The following is a 14,684-nucleotide window of genomic DNA, read 5'->3' as shown; positions in this document are numbered from 1 at the left end:
TGAGTGCTCCGAAGCCCTAAATGCAGACGTGATTATGCCACCTCGTTCCCCGCCCTCATCCAAAGTCGAGGCTATACCGAACAGTACAATGTATGTAAGGAGTCCAACAGTGAGGTTTTTCCGGCGATGGCTCTTCAGGGCTGTCCTCTTTTTGTGTCCCGGCTTTTCAGGTCCCCTAAACCTGTACTTACTTAATCTGCCCACAGGGTATCCAACAGGGGAATTGAGTTTTCCTGGGAGGACACAGTCCCAGCCCTTCCTCCCTCCCTTTGTCTCTCTCCTCGGTGGTGGGGAGTGGCAAGGGGTGGGGGCGTCGCACAGCGGCCCTAAGGAGAGAGGGCAAGGGTTATGGAGAGAGGAGGGGCCATAACCCCAAGCCCTCTCCAGGACTGAATCTTCCAGCCCCCAGGCCCTTACTCTGGAGGAAAGGGGCAAAGAAGCCCATACAGGCCTCAGGGTCCTGGACTTAGACACAGCCCAAGAGAAAAGGCTCTGTCTCTGTTTCCCCTACTTTTAGGGCATCCTCCCTTGTAGCCCTCCACCCTCTCCTCTCTCCCCAGCCACCTCAAAACACTCTTAATCTTGTACTATCCAGTTTTGTTTTCTTTATAGCACTTGACTTGAAATGATCTTTTGCATTGTTCTGCCTCCCCGTCCCTATCTCCCCACCCCCTTCTGGGATAAAGGCTCCATCAGTGCTGGGACTTCCTACTCATCACGGTTGTATCACCAACACCCATATGCTTGGAACACAGTAGTTTCTCAAGTATACTTCGAGGTTGCTAAATAATTGGCAAACAGGCTTAAAAAGCTTATGGGTTCAACCTGGCAGGGAGGAGGGTGTCCGCAGCGGCGTCGGAGCGGCCCCAGAAAGGCCTCTTGGTGCACCCGGAGCCTGGGTGTTGTGGGCCCCACGCGGGAGCCGCGGAGGTGGGGAGTTGGTGAACCTTGCCCCGGGGGGCCGAGGGTCTCCGTCACCGCCTCTGAGCCCACAGGACCTCACAGGCTTTCGCAGATGCCCCGGGCTTCACTGTTTAGGCTCTGAAGCCCAGGCCTGACACACTACGGTCATTTAACCTTTGTCATTGCTTTCCCAGGGCAGTAGCTGTCTTTCCATCTTGATTTTATTACTTTTCATTGTGCATGAAGTTTTGTGAGATAGTTGATTTTGTCAGTCCGTCTCCATTGGGTTTTTGTTTTGTGGGGTTTTTTTTGTTGCTTTTTTTCCTTTTTTGCTTCAAAACGGAGATACTTAAGTCCCCCACTAATTCATTAATAGCCTATTTAACTCTTTGCTGGATTTTTTAAACTTAACTCCTCAAATGTTCATTCTGGCAAGGGATGGTGCAAAGTATGACCTCCCCCCCCAATCATCCAGTTATCCCAGCACCCCTTGTTAAATAATCCTTATTTTGTTTTGAAGTCATTTACCATATATTACCTACAAAATTGAATCTACTTTTGGCTCTTGATTCTGTTCTGCTGAGGTATATTTTTATTTTTGCACCAATATCATATTGGTATTGTTTTATTTGCTGTTTTGTAATATGCCCTAATATGTGGTGGGGTTAAACATCCCTCACAAGAAGGAAAAAGAAAAGAAAAACAAGGTCATTGAGAAAAGAGATAAATGGTTGTCAGGAACTGGGGGTGGGGGATAAGGGTTGACTACAGAGGAGCACAGAGGTTATCGAACTATATCTTGATTGTAGAGTTGGTTATACAATTCTATGTGTTTGTCAAAACTCTAAAAACTTTACTTAAAACATGGTAAATTTTACCATATGCAGGTTATACCTTGGGAAACCCTGGTGGCGTAGCGGTTGAGCTATGGCTGCTTATCAAAAGGTTGGCAGTTCAAATCCACCAGGCGCTCTTTGGAAACCTTATGGGGCAGTTCTACCATGTCTTACAGGGCTGCTGAGTCAGAATCAACTGGACAGCGTTTTTTTTGGTATTTTTTTTTTATACCTTAAGATGGGTGGAGGGAAAAAAAGGTACACAAAGAGTTGTGTGCTGCTGCGCCTATACTGACTCACAGCATTGGACCCACTGCCTGCCCTCCTCCACGGAACCTGGGAGCACTAGGGCTCAGCCCGTGGGAGCCAAAAGGGCCTTCCTGATCACCCTAGCCAGACCTGGGATCTGCTCAGGCCCTCTTCATCTTCTTTTCCTTCTGTTGCCTGCAGGTGGCCCCTAACCTGATCCCTGCCCCTTTTCCCTGTTCCCATCACTCCTGCAAGACTTTGGTTTAGGCCAGGGCCAGCTACATATTTTACATCGTCCAGTGCAAAATAAAAATACAGGGCCCCTTGTTTAAAATTGATTAAGAATCTCAAGGCAGCAACCCTTAAAAAACCCCTTTGCTGTCAAGTCAGTGCTGACTCTTAGCGACTCTATAGAACTGCCTCATAGGTTTTCCAAGAAAAGGCTGGAGGATTCAAAGTATAGATCTTTTAGTTAGCAGCTGAGCTCTTAATCTCTGTGCCACCAGGGCTCCAAGACAGCATGGTGTTATACCAAGTAAGCGTGGGGTCCTGCGTGACTGCTGGTCTTGGGTCACTCTTCCCCCTGGCTGCTCAGGGACCCCACCCATGGCCTGCAGAATAAAGTCCTCTTGTGCTTGCTTTTTTACAGGCTGTCTGGGATTGGTTCTGCCTCCTGGTCCACCTGCCCTTTGCCATGCCCCCCAACCTGGCGTCCAAGCAGACCTTATCCCCCAAAACCTGCCCCGTACTTCCCTTGTCCACGTCTAGATGATGCATTCTGGAATGCCCTCAACTCATACCTAACCCCAAGGAAATCCCCCAACCTCAGTGAAGGCCAGCTTGGTCGTCCCTTCCTCAGGGAAGCTTGCCCCACCCACCACCCAGAGTGACAATTAGTCTGCTCTCCCCTGGCTGCCCACAGCACTGAAGCCTCACCTCTCTGGTGGGACACACCACTTTTGTTTTTATTGCAAGAGACATCATATGCTTTTTCTTTCCTGAATCAAATACAGAGGGCTGAGCCCCCACCCACTAGGGTGAGGAGGAGCCCTATCTGAATTGTCCCTGCAGGGCCTGCACCCTCCTTGGAGAAAGACTCCCTAATACAGTCTGAGCAATTTCCCCTCATCCTCCCAGGAAGGGCCCCTCTGCCTTCTCCATGCCCTGCCGCCTGGCTCACTGTTGCAGAAGCCACTGGTTGTTCCTGTGTCTATATGTCCCCCTCTCCTACAGCTCTGAGCTCTTCTGGAATCTCCCCAACCTCCATCTCCTGCCTGGCCCCAGTCACTCTCCAAAATGTTCACTAACATGAATTTGTATTATCTCCCTCCCCCACCCATGGGTCATCACAGCAAGGGCAGGGAGCCAGAGGGCCTTAGATCACCTCTGTGTGCTCACCTGAGAACCTTCACCTGTGGAATGAAGGGCCACTGGCCTTCTAGAGCCTCTGTCTTCGCACAGGGCCCAGCATGGGGCAGGTGCCACCAATAGGGCATGAACTTCAGAGCTGGAGCCTTTCCTACCGCACCCCACCCCCAATTAAAACCCACCCTAGGTTAAGGGGGCATCTGGTCGCCCTTGATTCCACACCCCCCCCCCCATTGTCATCTAGGCTGGCGCTGGAACAGGGCTCTGAACAGGGATAAAACCAGAAGGTGTCACTCTGCCCTGGCAGTGCCCACAGCCTGTGGAGACAGATGCCCAACAAGTACAGCAGCTGATGGACATACGGGGGCTGTGGGCACAGGGAGGAGGGGGTACCCAGGCAGTGCAGGGGGCAGGGATCACCTGTGGAGGCAAGATACTAGCACTGTGAGGAGGGGTGTACCAGGAGGATGAGGGCCCAGAGGGCTCTGAGGGGTGGCTGGGTCAAAAGAGGGCACCACACTGGATGACCCGGGAGGCCAGACTGTCAGGGGCCTCAGTGATAGGCTAAGGGGCCCAAGGAGCCACTGGAAGCTTTGAATCGGAGGCATGACTCGATCAGAGCCTGGGGGGAACAGGACGGATGGGGGGCTTGGTGGGGGGGCTCACCACAGGCCTGGAGTGGACTGCTGGGCTCCTGGAGTCTCCAAGATAGAGGCTGGACAGAGCAGCTGAGGAGCCACAGGGCCCACCGGGCACAGGAGGGAGGGGCTGCCCCGAAGCAGTAGCCACTGCACTGGCACCTGTGATCAGCTGGCCCCAGAGCCACCCAGCCGGCTTGGGGACCCGAGAACTGGTTTGCCTGGCACAGATTAGCTAACCCAGGGATCTGGTTCCCTCTGAGACGCCCCAGTTCCGGCTCTCTCATGCCCTCCCCCAACATTTGGGCCTGGCTGTGGTTTCTGGCACAGCTGCCAAGTTTTGGTACCGCCCACCCACTCCCCGAGGGCTGTGCTGGCCAGCCCAGCTCCCTAATTGCTAGGTGGGGAGCTGTTCTACAGGCTGGTATACCACGAGGTGGCCCTGGCCCCTGTGGGGCACATGGGCACCAGCCTGACCATCAGCTGGCCATAGGAAGGTGTGACCTCAGCTTCAGGCCAGCACCCAGCTCTGGGGGGTCCTCTGCAGGGCCATCAGCCCAGAGCCCTCTGGAGGGGTCTGTGAAATGGACACTAAGGATTCGTGACAGGCCTGGCTAACCTGGGTACTCCCCATTTCCTAGGCAGAAGACCTGGGCCCAGGTGTGGGCCTAGATGGGTCTCAGCTAAGCCCAGAGGTCCATCCGGGCCTGACCAGACCTGATAAAGGGACTGGGGCTGGCAGGAAGGAATGGGGGTAGAGAGAGGGATTGGAAAGCAGCTTTCCCTGCCTCCAACCCAGGAGGGCCAGGTGTCCCAAACACACCCCCTTGGACACACCCACCACCCGCAAGCACATACCTCTACACACACCTGCCACTCAAAGAGCTATAAACACCATCCTCAAAACAGACAATTCACACACCCCATTCTCCACCCTACAAGGGCGGGTGTACCAGCTCTTGTTCCACAGCTCATAAACACCCCATCCACCCATCCATACCCCTATACTCTGACTCGACTTCACCACTACAACCCACCTGCTCGCTGAAGGATACTACCAGGCCTTGGCCCTGGTAGGCAGGTACACAGTAAAAGGGAGCAAACTAGGGGGTTTCTGATGAGAATTCAGAGGCTGCCACTGCTAAACCAGAGGCTGAGGGGGGGATAGTAAGCACTATCAGATAGTAAGCACTCAGTGCAGAGGCAGCCATCCTAGTGATACATCTCCAAGGAAGCTGAGCAAGAGCAGGGGAGAAAAGAGGTCTGTTTCCTCCCTAGGAAGGACTTTCCAGAATACAAATCCCATTCATCTCACCCCAGCTTACAAATACGCCATGGTCACTGCCACGGGGAAATGTTCACACTCCTTGCTGTGCTGAAGACCCTGTACCAACTGACCTACAAGCTTTCCTGCTTCTTCTCCTGCACCTTCCTAGCCACCCTCCCACCCTCTAGCATTAACTGAAGAAGGGCCCACCACAGACACACAGAAAGACAAAAGTGCATCCGGGACGGGCAGGGTGGGGCTCTCCCAGAGCCTTTGGCAGAAGCTGTCAGGCCAGTCGTAAACCTAGCAGGGGTCTGGGCACCTGCGGCCCAGGCTTCCCACCAAGAAAATAGTTCGTGTTCTAGAAATGCCCTGGTTGACTTGCCCTTTTGTTTTCCTGGGGTTCCCCTGTATTGTTCCTTATCAATAACCCCACTGGTGCTGAAGAAATTCTAGCCCACGCAGCTGCTAAGGAATCGTGCAGTGCTAAGGTGAGAAGAAAGCTTCCTTCATTCCCCAAATGATGGCACTCAGTGGCTTCACACACAGATCCGGGCACATATCCCTCTCACTGACCAAGTCCTCCTTCCCAGGGAGGAGCTGGAGCCCAGGTCAACAACCCCAATCAGTCACCACTCTTTTGGACTTGGGCCAGGGCCAGGCCTGATGTATCAGCCAGGGCCTTCTCATAGAAAACCTGGTTTTATTCTGGGGGAGGCCAATGTTTCCATCCCAGCCTCCTTCCAGGGAGGTCTCAGCCCAGGTCCACACCTCCCTCCTTCATGCTGGCCCTTCTGTATCACGGGGCTCTTTATGCCCCAATCTCCTTTCCTGTACTGCCCCACTCCAGGGAGCAGGTCTGGGCCCTGCCTGGGTGCTCCTCTCCAAGGGTACTCCTTCTCCTGGCACCTATTCAGCCCACAACCCCAGTGGATCCCTCCTCTAGGTGGACTCCTACCCCTGGACCAGCCTCAAAGATTCTGCCCCAGGCCTAGGGAAGGGAAGGGGCCTGCTGCCTTGGGGCGGACTTGCCCAGGCCATCTTCTGACAGTTCTTCTGTCAGCTTACTCTGCTGGCCTCAGATCTTGGAGGATTCAAGCCGAGGGCTCCAGGGTGTGGGGGGCTCCCGCAGTGCCCGTAGCTCCTGCTCCAGCACCTGGTTGCGGCGGTACATGTCCATGTAGCCCCCCTGGATCTCCCGCTGGTAGCGCAGCACTCTCTCCTTCTCCTCCTGCCACGTCCGCCGCTCCTGCTCAAAGCGCAGCGCCTGCTCCTGGCCCCGCAGCCGCTCCTGCAGCAGCTCAGCCCGCAGCTGCTCAGCACTATCCCGGGCCTCGCTGCCTCCAGCCTCTCCCAGTCGCCCCTGGCTCTTGCAGTCATCAGTTTCACAGCTGCCCGGGGCTTCCTCCCGAGGGGCTTGCTCCTGCAGACTCCGCACAGCCTCACGCAGCCGGGCCAGCTCTGCGTCCTGGGCTTGCGCCTGCATCCGGCTGCCCCGAAGCTGCGTCTTCAGGCTGAAGATCTCAGCCAGCTTCTGAGCCAGCTCTGCCTGGGCCTCCCGCAGCTGCTGCTTCAGGAGGCTGATCTCCGCTGTCTTCTGGCACACCTGCAGAGGGACACAGGATGGGCAAGGTAAGGGGAGATGGCTGGGGGCAGGCAGAGGACCAGACCGGGGCCACAGGGTCGGGGGAGTTCCTCTGAGCACCTGGCCATCTCTCACCTCCCATCTGGCTTCCTCCTCCGGTCGGATGCTGGGGTCGCCATCTGGAAGGGTGCCCAGGGACTGAGGCTCAGGGCCCAGGCCCTGCTGAGCCTGCAGCTCTTTGCGCAGGCGCCGCTGCTCCTGCTGGGCCATGAACAACTGAAGCTGGAGGTTACGCTCACTCCGCTCAGCCTTCTGGGCAAACTCATGCAGCCGTTCCACGTACAGACGCTTCAGCTCTGACAGCCATAGCCGCTGCCGCTCCTCCAGCACCTGTCCAGGAGAAGAGGAGCCAGCTGCAGCCAGTGCAGTCATGTTGGACACCCACCCACAGCCCAGCAGCCTCGACATGGACCGCTGCACTCATACAGCTGATATCCCAACACTCCAGCCCTGGCTCATGTCCTATACCCAGCACCACCGGGCTCAGTGCCCCAGACACACATGCTGCCTGACTTGGGATGCCCCCTAGGGAACCTCTCTCTCTGTCCCACCCAACTCCCACGCAAGGACCACCAGTGATACGTGGGGTGGGGGACAGAAGCCGAGTCATCTTCCCCTTTGTTACTCTCCTGTGCTCAGAGCTATGTGGGTGGGCTGGCTGGGGACTTCTTGTCTGCCCCATACCCCAATGCCAAGGGACACAGGAGGACCCCCGAGAAGGTGCCTCATTTACCTGTGTGAAGGGGTTGGAGCTGTCCTCCTCCCCGAGGCCCCTCTTGAGCTCCTCACAGGTCTCAGGCAGCACTGTGGCCACCACCTCCTCGGCAGTGGGGCAGGAGAATTCGTAGGGGGGTGGTGGCTCAGGAAGACAGCTCAGCACAGCCAGCTGTCCTGCCTCCTTAGGGCCCCGTGAGGCCCGGTCCAGCGAGCCCCCCAGGTGGTTGATGTGGCCCACGGAGGAGCTGAAGGGGCTGGGGCCAGTGCCGGGACTACGGCCAAAGCTCCCCCCGCTAGAGGAGTCTGACAGGCTGGGCTCGGGCTCAGGACCACCCTCATCCAGGCTGAGGGCATGCAGCAGCTGGGCCCGGACCTGTGCCTGGCTAGCCCGGGGACCCGGGCTCAGGGGAGGGTGGCAGGCCAGTGTGTGCAGGCTGCCATTGCTGCGCCACAGCTTCTGGCCCTTATTGGCAGCCAGGCTCTGCATGGATAGGAAGCCTTTCTCAGTGCCTGCTGCGGGCTTGAACACCGATGGGCGAATGCGGCACTGCGGGAAGAGAGGGCATCGTGAGTCTCTGGGCTGGCCGCCTTGTCTGCCCACCCAATGCTCCCCCGTCCCCGGGGATCCTTCCAGAGAACAGTGTGCCTGTGTCGCCAACAGGCAGTGACCGAGCTCAGGCCAGCCCAGAACAACATTTTACATCCGAGCCTACCCTGTCCCAGCCCCAGGGTCTCCAAGCAGGCCTCCAGAGTCCCATCCCCAAGCCTCTCCTCCCCCAAGTGAAGGGCATGGACAGAGGTGCACCTTGTCGAAGCGGCCCCGCTCAGGCAGTGAGGTCTTGCTGAAGTCCCCAGCCCAGGGATGTTCACGGTAGTAGAGGGTGGTGTAGTCAGAGGGCTCATTCCGAGCAGCCCGCTTGGCGGTCTTACTGTCCTTCTTGGGGAGGTGCAGGTAGCTGAGGAGCTCACGCTGGCCCAAGCCCTTTCGGAGGAGCCCATCGTGCTGGCGGGTGCCCCGGGACCCTGCAAGCGCTGCCCGTAGCTCTTCAGGGGAGAAGTCCTGCCGTTCCAACAGGCTGCCCACGCTGCCCATGGCAATGCCAGCAGGGCCTGGGGCTGTGGCCATGAAGTTTCAACAGGGCATAGGCAGCGGCTGCTTCTGGGGATCAGAAGACTCCATCAGGGGTGGGTGGGATTTGCTGCCCACCTCCCCAGTGTCCCTGAAACCAGGTGCTTGCTCTTGGGGATAGTTTTCCACTTGGCCCAGGCTCAGGCCCAGGGGCAGGCAGTTGTGGGTCCCAGAGAGAATCCCAGGACAGGATTCTCAGGCTGGTAAGAGAAAGAGGTGCAGACCCCAAAGCCACTGGGCAAGTCTGAGGAAAAGGACATGGGAGCTGCCCCAGCTGGGGCACCGAGACTAAAGAGGGTGTGGGGGATGGGTTATGACCCTCAAGCAGCAAGAGAGCCTCCCTGCCCCTGCCCCCCCCCCACCTCCCCGGCCCAGGACCGAGCAGCAAAGGGCCAAGGAGGCTGGACTCAGGCTCTGTGTGAACCCTGACCATACTATCCTCCCGGGCTCCCCACCAAATTTGGGGGGCAAGGGCACAGGGAACCAGGGCCCATGGCTTCAGACTCTCCATTCCGTCTTCATTCCTTGGGAAGGTGAAAACCCAGTTCAGCCCCTCTTCCTGCCAAGGGTCAGAGTTCCCCAAGGGAAACATCTGGAATGGGTGGGGCCTGGGGGCTACAGTGGGAGGGATACACACAGGAAGGGCCTGAGGGGAGGAAGGATGGAGAGGACAATGGACACAACTTCCGGGACAGGTGTTCATGGCTGTGTAGAGGGGAAGGCAGAGGGAAGGGGTCGCTGAGCCCCGGCCAACCCCTGCAGATGCTGTCACTCCAAAGCCCACCACCAGGCAGGGCAGGATCCCAGACTCTGACGCTGCCTGGAGCCAATCAGTGAATGACCTTGCCAAACCATGGCTTCTTTGAAATGATTTCCTCATTTGTAAAACGGAGATAATACATCATACCACACAGGGATGCTGCAGAACAGGGTGAGATAATATGACAAAGCACCCAGGCCAGCGTGCCTGAGTCCACGCTCGCCGGCTGGAGCTAAGCTGAGCCAGTCAGATCCATATGCGCCTGCTGGCCGGCTGAGTGACCAAGCCTACGGACCTCTCCCACCTGTGCTGGGACCCGGACTCTGGAGGAATCCCTTAAACCTTGCCCAGCACCCTGCACACAGTAGGTGATTTGTGGGATGGATGGACAGATGCCATCCTCTCTGCTCACACGCACGTGCAGCTGAGCACATTACCGGACAAACTCCCAGCAGGCCGGCTGGCTGCAGCTGCAAGTCCCCACCACCCACCAATGTGCTTCCGGGACACCCAAGCCTGCCCCAAACAATGGTCTTTAGGAGGCTCCATCTTCCTCAACCATTTCCAGGTTTTGTGTTTGTGGGAGACCAGGGAACGAGAGGAAGGGCCATGCCTTGCCCCCGACACCCTGTAGCCCTCAACCTTACCCCGGGGACAAATATCCTTCCCAACCAGGCCCTTTCAGCCACCAGACCTGGGTAGGGGAAGGGAGGCGGATGCGAGTGGGCATATCCCAGGCTCCAACCCCTCTGAGGGTGTCATAGCCACCCAGGGTGGGGAGAGTAGGGTGGTGCTCAGACAGGTACAGAATCACAGGTGCTACGCTCCTATGGCATTGAGGCCCTGGGTAGAGGTCTGAGTCCTGTGACGTAGCTACTGTCAGTATTTTTAGGTTAAGGACACTGGCTCAGAAAGGTGCAGTGACTTGCCCAAGGTCAAAGAGCTGGTCAGGGTGAGGGTGATCCCAGTACGTGGCTCCTGAATGACTAGTTGAGGGCCCCAGGATGTCACCCATGGGCAAAAGGATTGGAATTCAAGCATCTTGCCTCCCACCCTGATTCCCCACCCACCCCCCAGTGGTAATTCCCCCAGTGACAGAGACACACTGAACTCCTGTTGCTCCTGGGAGGCAGCCTGGGGAGGAGTACAGCAGACAGCTGGTGTCCAGCCCTGCCCCACACAGCCTCTGTGGGACTCTGGACACTGATGCTCCACCCCTTGCCATAGCTCAGTTTCCCCATCTCTAAAATGGGAAAGACAGTGCCTGCCTTGCCTCTCTGGCAGGGTTCTTGTGACAGTCACAGAGACAGCACAGGGTGAAACATAAACCCTGTACAAACATGGGGGCAGCAATGTTGGCCATGGTGCCAAATACGCCCACTTCACTACACATACCACCTCGCCTTCCCCTGGGCAGTGCCTATCTTCCTGAGATGACTGACACCCTGTTTTCCCCACAATGGGTCTCAGGTTCAGGAGGAAACCTTGGACGAGAAGTAACCACAGCAATGCATACAATACACTTAACAGTCCACAATCAGTCCCACCCAGCAGCACGGACAGTCCCTCCAACAGCAGACACAGTAACACAGCACCGAGCACCCCAGGACACACACACAGATGGAATAGAGCAACACCCCAGCATGAAGACCCAGGTCTCCTTCCCAGCCTCCAGGCTAGATGCAGGTGCACGTGTGTGTGTAAATAACTGGAGCAGTTAGAAACAGCCATGAAGTTTGATGAAAGGGGTACAGGTGGCCCCTCTCCTCCAGGCCCCCTCCCCCACCGGGTAACTGCTCTGCTATATGGCCAGCTCCCCCAGGAGGGCCCAAGCCCCTAGCTTTCCGGAGGCTCCAGCCTGCCCGGGTCTGTCTGGGGACTAGTCTCTCCTCCTGAAGGGGTCTACCCCACTGCCACCCCGTCCCTCAACATACACATTCCTCCCTGTTGCTGGGAAGCCACGGGATTGGTATGGTCTGGCTGGGGCAGCTGCGCAGGCTGGGCTGCAGAGGACTTACGAGAGAAAGAAGTGGGGGCAAGAGGGCAAGGGCCTTGCAGCCTCAATGGGACCAGCAAAGCAAAAAGCTGGGGCTTCCTCCTGCTTCCCTGGCCAGAGCTGGGTGCCTGCCCTGGGCCCAGGGCTCAGCACAGAGCTGAAATTCCCCACCACCCAGCTGGGCTAGATTTGGGCCAGGCAGCACAAGCCACATCTCCCTGGGCCCCAGCTGCCCCAACAGGGCCCCTTACTTCTGCTCTCATCACCTGACACCAAGACTAATGGGCAGCACAGAAAACCCTGGGCACAGAGGGGTAACTTTTTTGGACTAACTTTGTGGAGATAGACACAGGGCATCTGGGGGACTGTACTGGCCTTGAAGCAGAGAAGGACTAGCAGGGAGTATGCCCATGCCTGGCAGTGGGTACCAAGTTGGGTCAGGCCTGACCTGGGCACTACCACATCCTTGTAACACACACAGGAGGTGAGGACTGTTATCGCCTTCTTCGGAAGAAGAAACTAAGGCCCAAGAGGTGAAATAATGTGGCTAAGGTCCTGTCAGCTGCCCAGAGAGAAAGTGCACAGGTTTAAAGAGTATGTTTGTCTTATTAGGAGGCCTTCTCTGGCCCTGCCTTGCCTCTCTCCTCTGGGGTGGACATCCCAGCCCCTATGTGGGCAGGAAGCTCCCAGTCTGGTCTTAGCTGTGGTTAGCCCCTCCTGAGCCCTGGCCCCAAGGGAGGGTCCCACCACCTGCTGAGGGATCAGCTTAGCTGGAGGCGTGTCTGCAGCTGCCCCAGAGGAATGAGACTGGAATGTCCCAGCTCTAAAAGAGGGGCAGTGGGCAAGGGGGCCCAGAGAGGAGAGAGGACACTTGGGGGCAGAGCTCAGTGCCTAGCCCCTGGAGGAGCGACTCTTAGTATTGCTATACAGTTGCACAGCTTTCTACAGTTTTCTTAGCCCTTGCATTTCATCATCTCATCTCATATCCACAACAGCCTCTGGGGCAGGCAGGACAGTAATTACCTTCATCCCATTTTACAAACAAGGAAACTGAGGTCCAGAAAGAGGAAGTGAGTTGCCCCAAATCCCACAGTGGCAAGCAATCTGGATTCCCTGGACGAAGTTCTCTCTACTGGACCAGACTGTCCCAGCCAGGGGTCACCTCCTGGCCCCCATGGGGACACACACTGTCTCTATGTATGTTTACCTCAGCCCCCCACGCCCACTTCTCCCGAAAGCATCTGTAGCAGGCAGGTTTGGACCCTAGCCCCCTCCTCCAGCCTTGATTCCCTCCCGCCTGCCCCTGGGGCAGGAAAAAATAGTGGGATCACTCTTCCATGTAGACTCCAAGCCCTGGAAGCTGCTAGCTCCATAGGCGGTGGCGGGAGCAAGCTGGCGCTTTCATTCACAGTCTCAAACGTACACACCCACACACAGCCACAGAGAAGCCCTGCCTGCCTGCCTGGGAAGGCCCCGGGAGCACGCACACTGTTCACCGGGCCAAGACGGCGCCCGGTCTCTGCCCCTTCCCCAGGCTGTGCAGAAAGAAGGCCGGCAGGAGACAGAAGGTGGCAGGGGCGAACCCCTGGGGAACGCCTGGAGAGCCCCATCTGTTCCGATGGGGGTGGGGGTGGGGAGGGGACCGCGGGTCCCAGTCCTATTCTCGGACACAGCTGAGGTCCTGATTTCGACCTGGTCCCAGGGCGGCCCTCACTTTGGCCAAAGGTTTTGTCTAAGCACTGGGACAGTGCTCTGGGCGCCAAAACCTGGGGGCGTCCCTCATCCACAGGTCAGGGCGCCTGGCAGCAAGCTGCAGCGTGGACAGGCGGGGGGTGAGGAAAAAAGGGGGTATCTGGGCGCGGAGAGCCAAAGGGTCTCATGGGGCGAGCCGAGGGGCAGCCGAAGCTGGCATCTCCACCTAATTCCCCTCGAGCTACCTGGGGTGGGGGGCGCGGCTCTACCCTCCCTGGGGCTTGTAGGGAGTTGCTTAACATTGGGGTGGAGGCTGCTGGGTCCGACTCCCGCGCCCCGGACGCCTGCCCCAGGGGTCCGGGGCGCTGCGCCAAGTAAAGAGCACTTGCAGGGGGCGGCGGCGAAGAGAATAAACCTGCCGCCTAACCTTCCAGCCGGGCGTCGGGATCGGTCCGTGACTCGGTCGGTTTCCGGGAGTCGCAGCCACCTTGGCACACTCGCACCCTGTCTCAGACGGGTGCCTCAGGCAGCGAGGGGCTACAGCTTGGTCAAGGACGCCCAGACAGAACGACCACGGCGACGGCCCCACCCCCGGGTCTAGCCCGGGCCCTGGCCCGCGGCAAAGCGCGCCCACTTACCATGTTGCCGCCGCACTCGTGCGCTCGGCGCCGGCCGCGCTCCCCGCCTTGCGCACTACGCTTTCCTCGCGCGGATTTGAAACCTCTCTTCAAGCAGCCGCTCTCTGCGGGGACCGCGAGCCGGGCCGGCGCGGCGCTGCGGCCGGCGCCGGGAAAACGCGGGAGGGCGGGCGGGCGGACGCCGGAGCCGGATTGGCGAGGGAGGGACTGGCGCGGCGAGCGCTGCTCTCCTGGCCCAGAGGTGGAGGGAAAACCCGGTCTGACTCACCGCGCGCGGCGAGCCCTGAGCCCGGCCAGGCCCGGATGGGGGGGGCGGGGACCGCGGGGCACACCCGCCCACCCGTAATCCAACCTGAGCTTTGCCGGGCTCCGCTCTACCAGGCCGGCCCAACAGCGTAGCTCTCTGCTGGCTGCACCCCGCACCGCGGCCGCCCTGGGCGCGCCAGCTTCGGACTGGCCGGGTCCGCAGCCCCAGTGCGGTGACGCCCTGGGACGGCGCCTGGCTCCTCCTCCTCTTCCTGGCCTCGCCCGCCTCTCTCCGTTTCCAGAACTCGACAGCTTCGGTCCCTCACCTTCATGATCTCAGCGCCTCCTCGCACGTGAGCAGCAGCATCCTTTTGAGGCCAAGCGAAATAATACTCTGAGAGGTGAAGACACTTTCTCGAGGTCCACTGCTTGTTAGCCGCTGACTTGGGCACTCTCCCAAGTATTTTGCCGCCAAAGCCTTCCAGGGGCAGCAAATTCAGATGCCTTCAGGGGCTAGACAAGTGAGTCAAGCGGGCTGGGTGTAAGACAATGGGAAGAGATGGAGACCGTGGCATCCACCTAAAGGCATTCGAATCCCAA

General features: G+C 58.1%; 1 protein-coding gene across 2 annotated transcripts; it reads right to left on the bottom strand.

Moving 5' to 3' along the window:
* Window positions 1–1,467: 1,467 nt before the first annotated feature.
* On the bottom strand, window positions 1,468–14,324 carry N4BP3 (NEDD4 binding protein 3). 2 transcript variants are annotated; one of them, XM_049874454.1, is made up of 5 exons: window positions 14,191–14,324; window positions 8,429–8,782; window positions 7,640–8,170; window positions 6,982–7,236; window positions 1,468–6,867 (listed from the first exon to the last, which is right to left on the bottom strand). In XM_049874454.1, the coding sequence occupies exons 2-5, from the start codon at window positions 8,747–8,749 to the stop codon at window positions 6,340–6,342; spliced, it is 1,635 nt and encodes a 544-aa protein (XP_049730411.1). In that variant the 5' UTR covers window positions 8,750–8,782; window positions 14,191–14,324; the 3' UTR covers window positions 1,468–6,339. The 2 variants fall into 2 exon arrangements, with proteins under 2 accessions (XP_049730411.1, XP_049730410.1); XM_049874453.1 differs by lacking the exon at window positions 14,191–14,324 and adding an exon at window positions 13,839–14,002.
* Window positions 14,325–14,684: the final 360 nt, after the last annotated feature.

Source organism: Elephas maximus, chromosome 2, assembly GCF_024166365.1.
Source record: "Elephas maximus indicus isolate mEleMax1 chromosome 2, mEleMax1 primary haplotype, whole genome shotgun sequence".
Lineage (NCBI taxonomy): Eukaryota > Metazoa > Chordata > Mammalia > Proboscidea > Elephantidae > Elephas > Elephas maximus.
This window is presented reverse-complemented; position numbering and strand designations above follow the sequence as displayed.

Coding starts and splice junctions, on each gene's coding strand:
- N4BP3 (XM_049874454.1), bottom strand. CDS start 8,749: ATGGCCACAGCCCCAGGCCCTGCTGGCATTGCCATGGGCAGCGTGGGC. Junction 8,171..8,428: donor AGCGGGGCCGCTTCGACAAG/GTGCACCTCTGT, acceptor CTCTTCCCGCAG/TGCCGCATTCGCCCATCGGT. Junction 7,237..7,639: donor GCTCCAACCCCTTCACACAG/GTAAATGAGGCA, acceptor TCTCCTGGACAG/GTGCTGGAGGAGCGGCAGCG.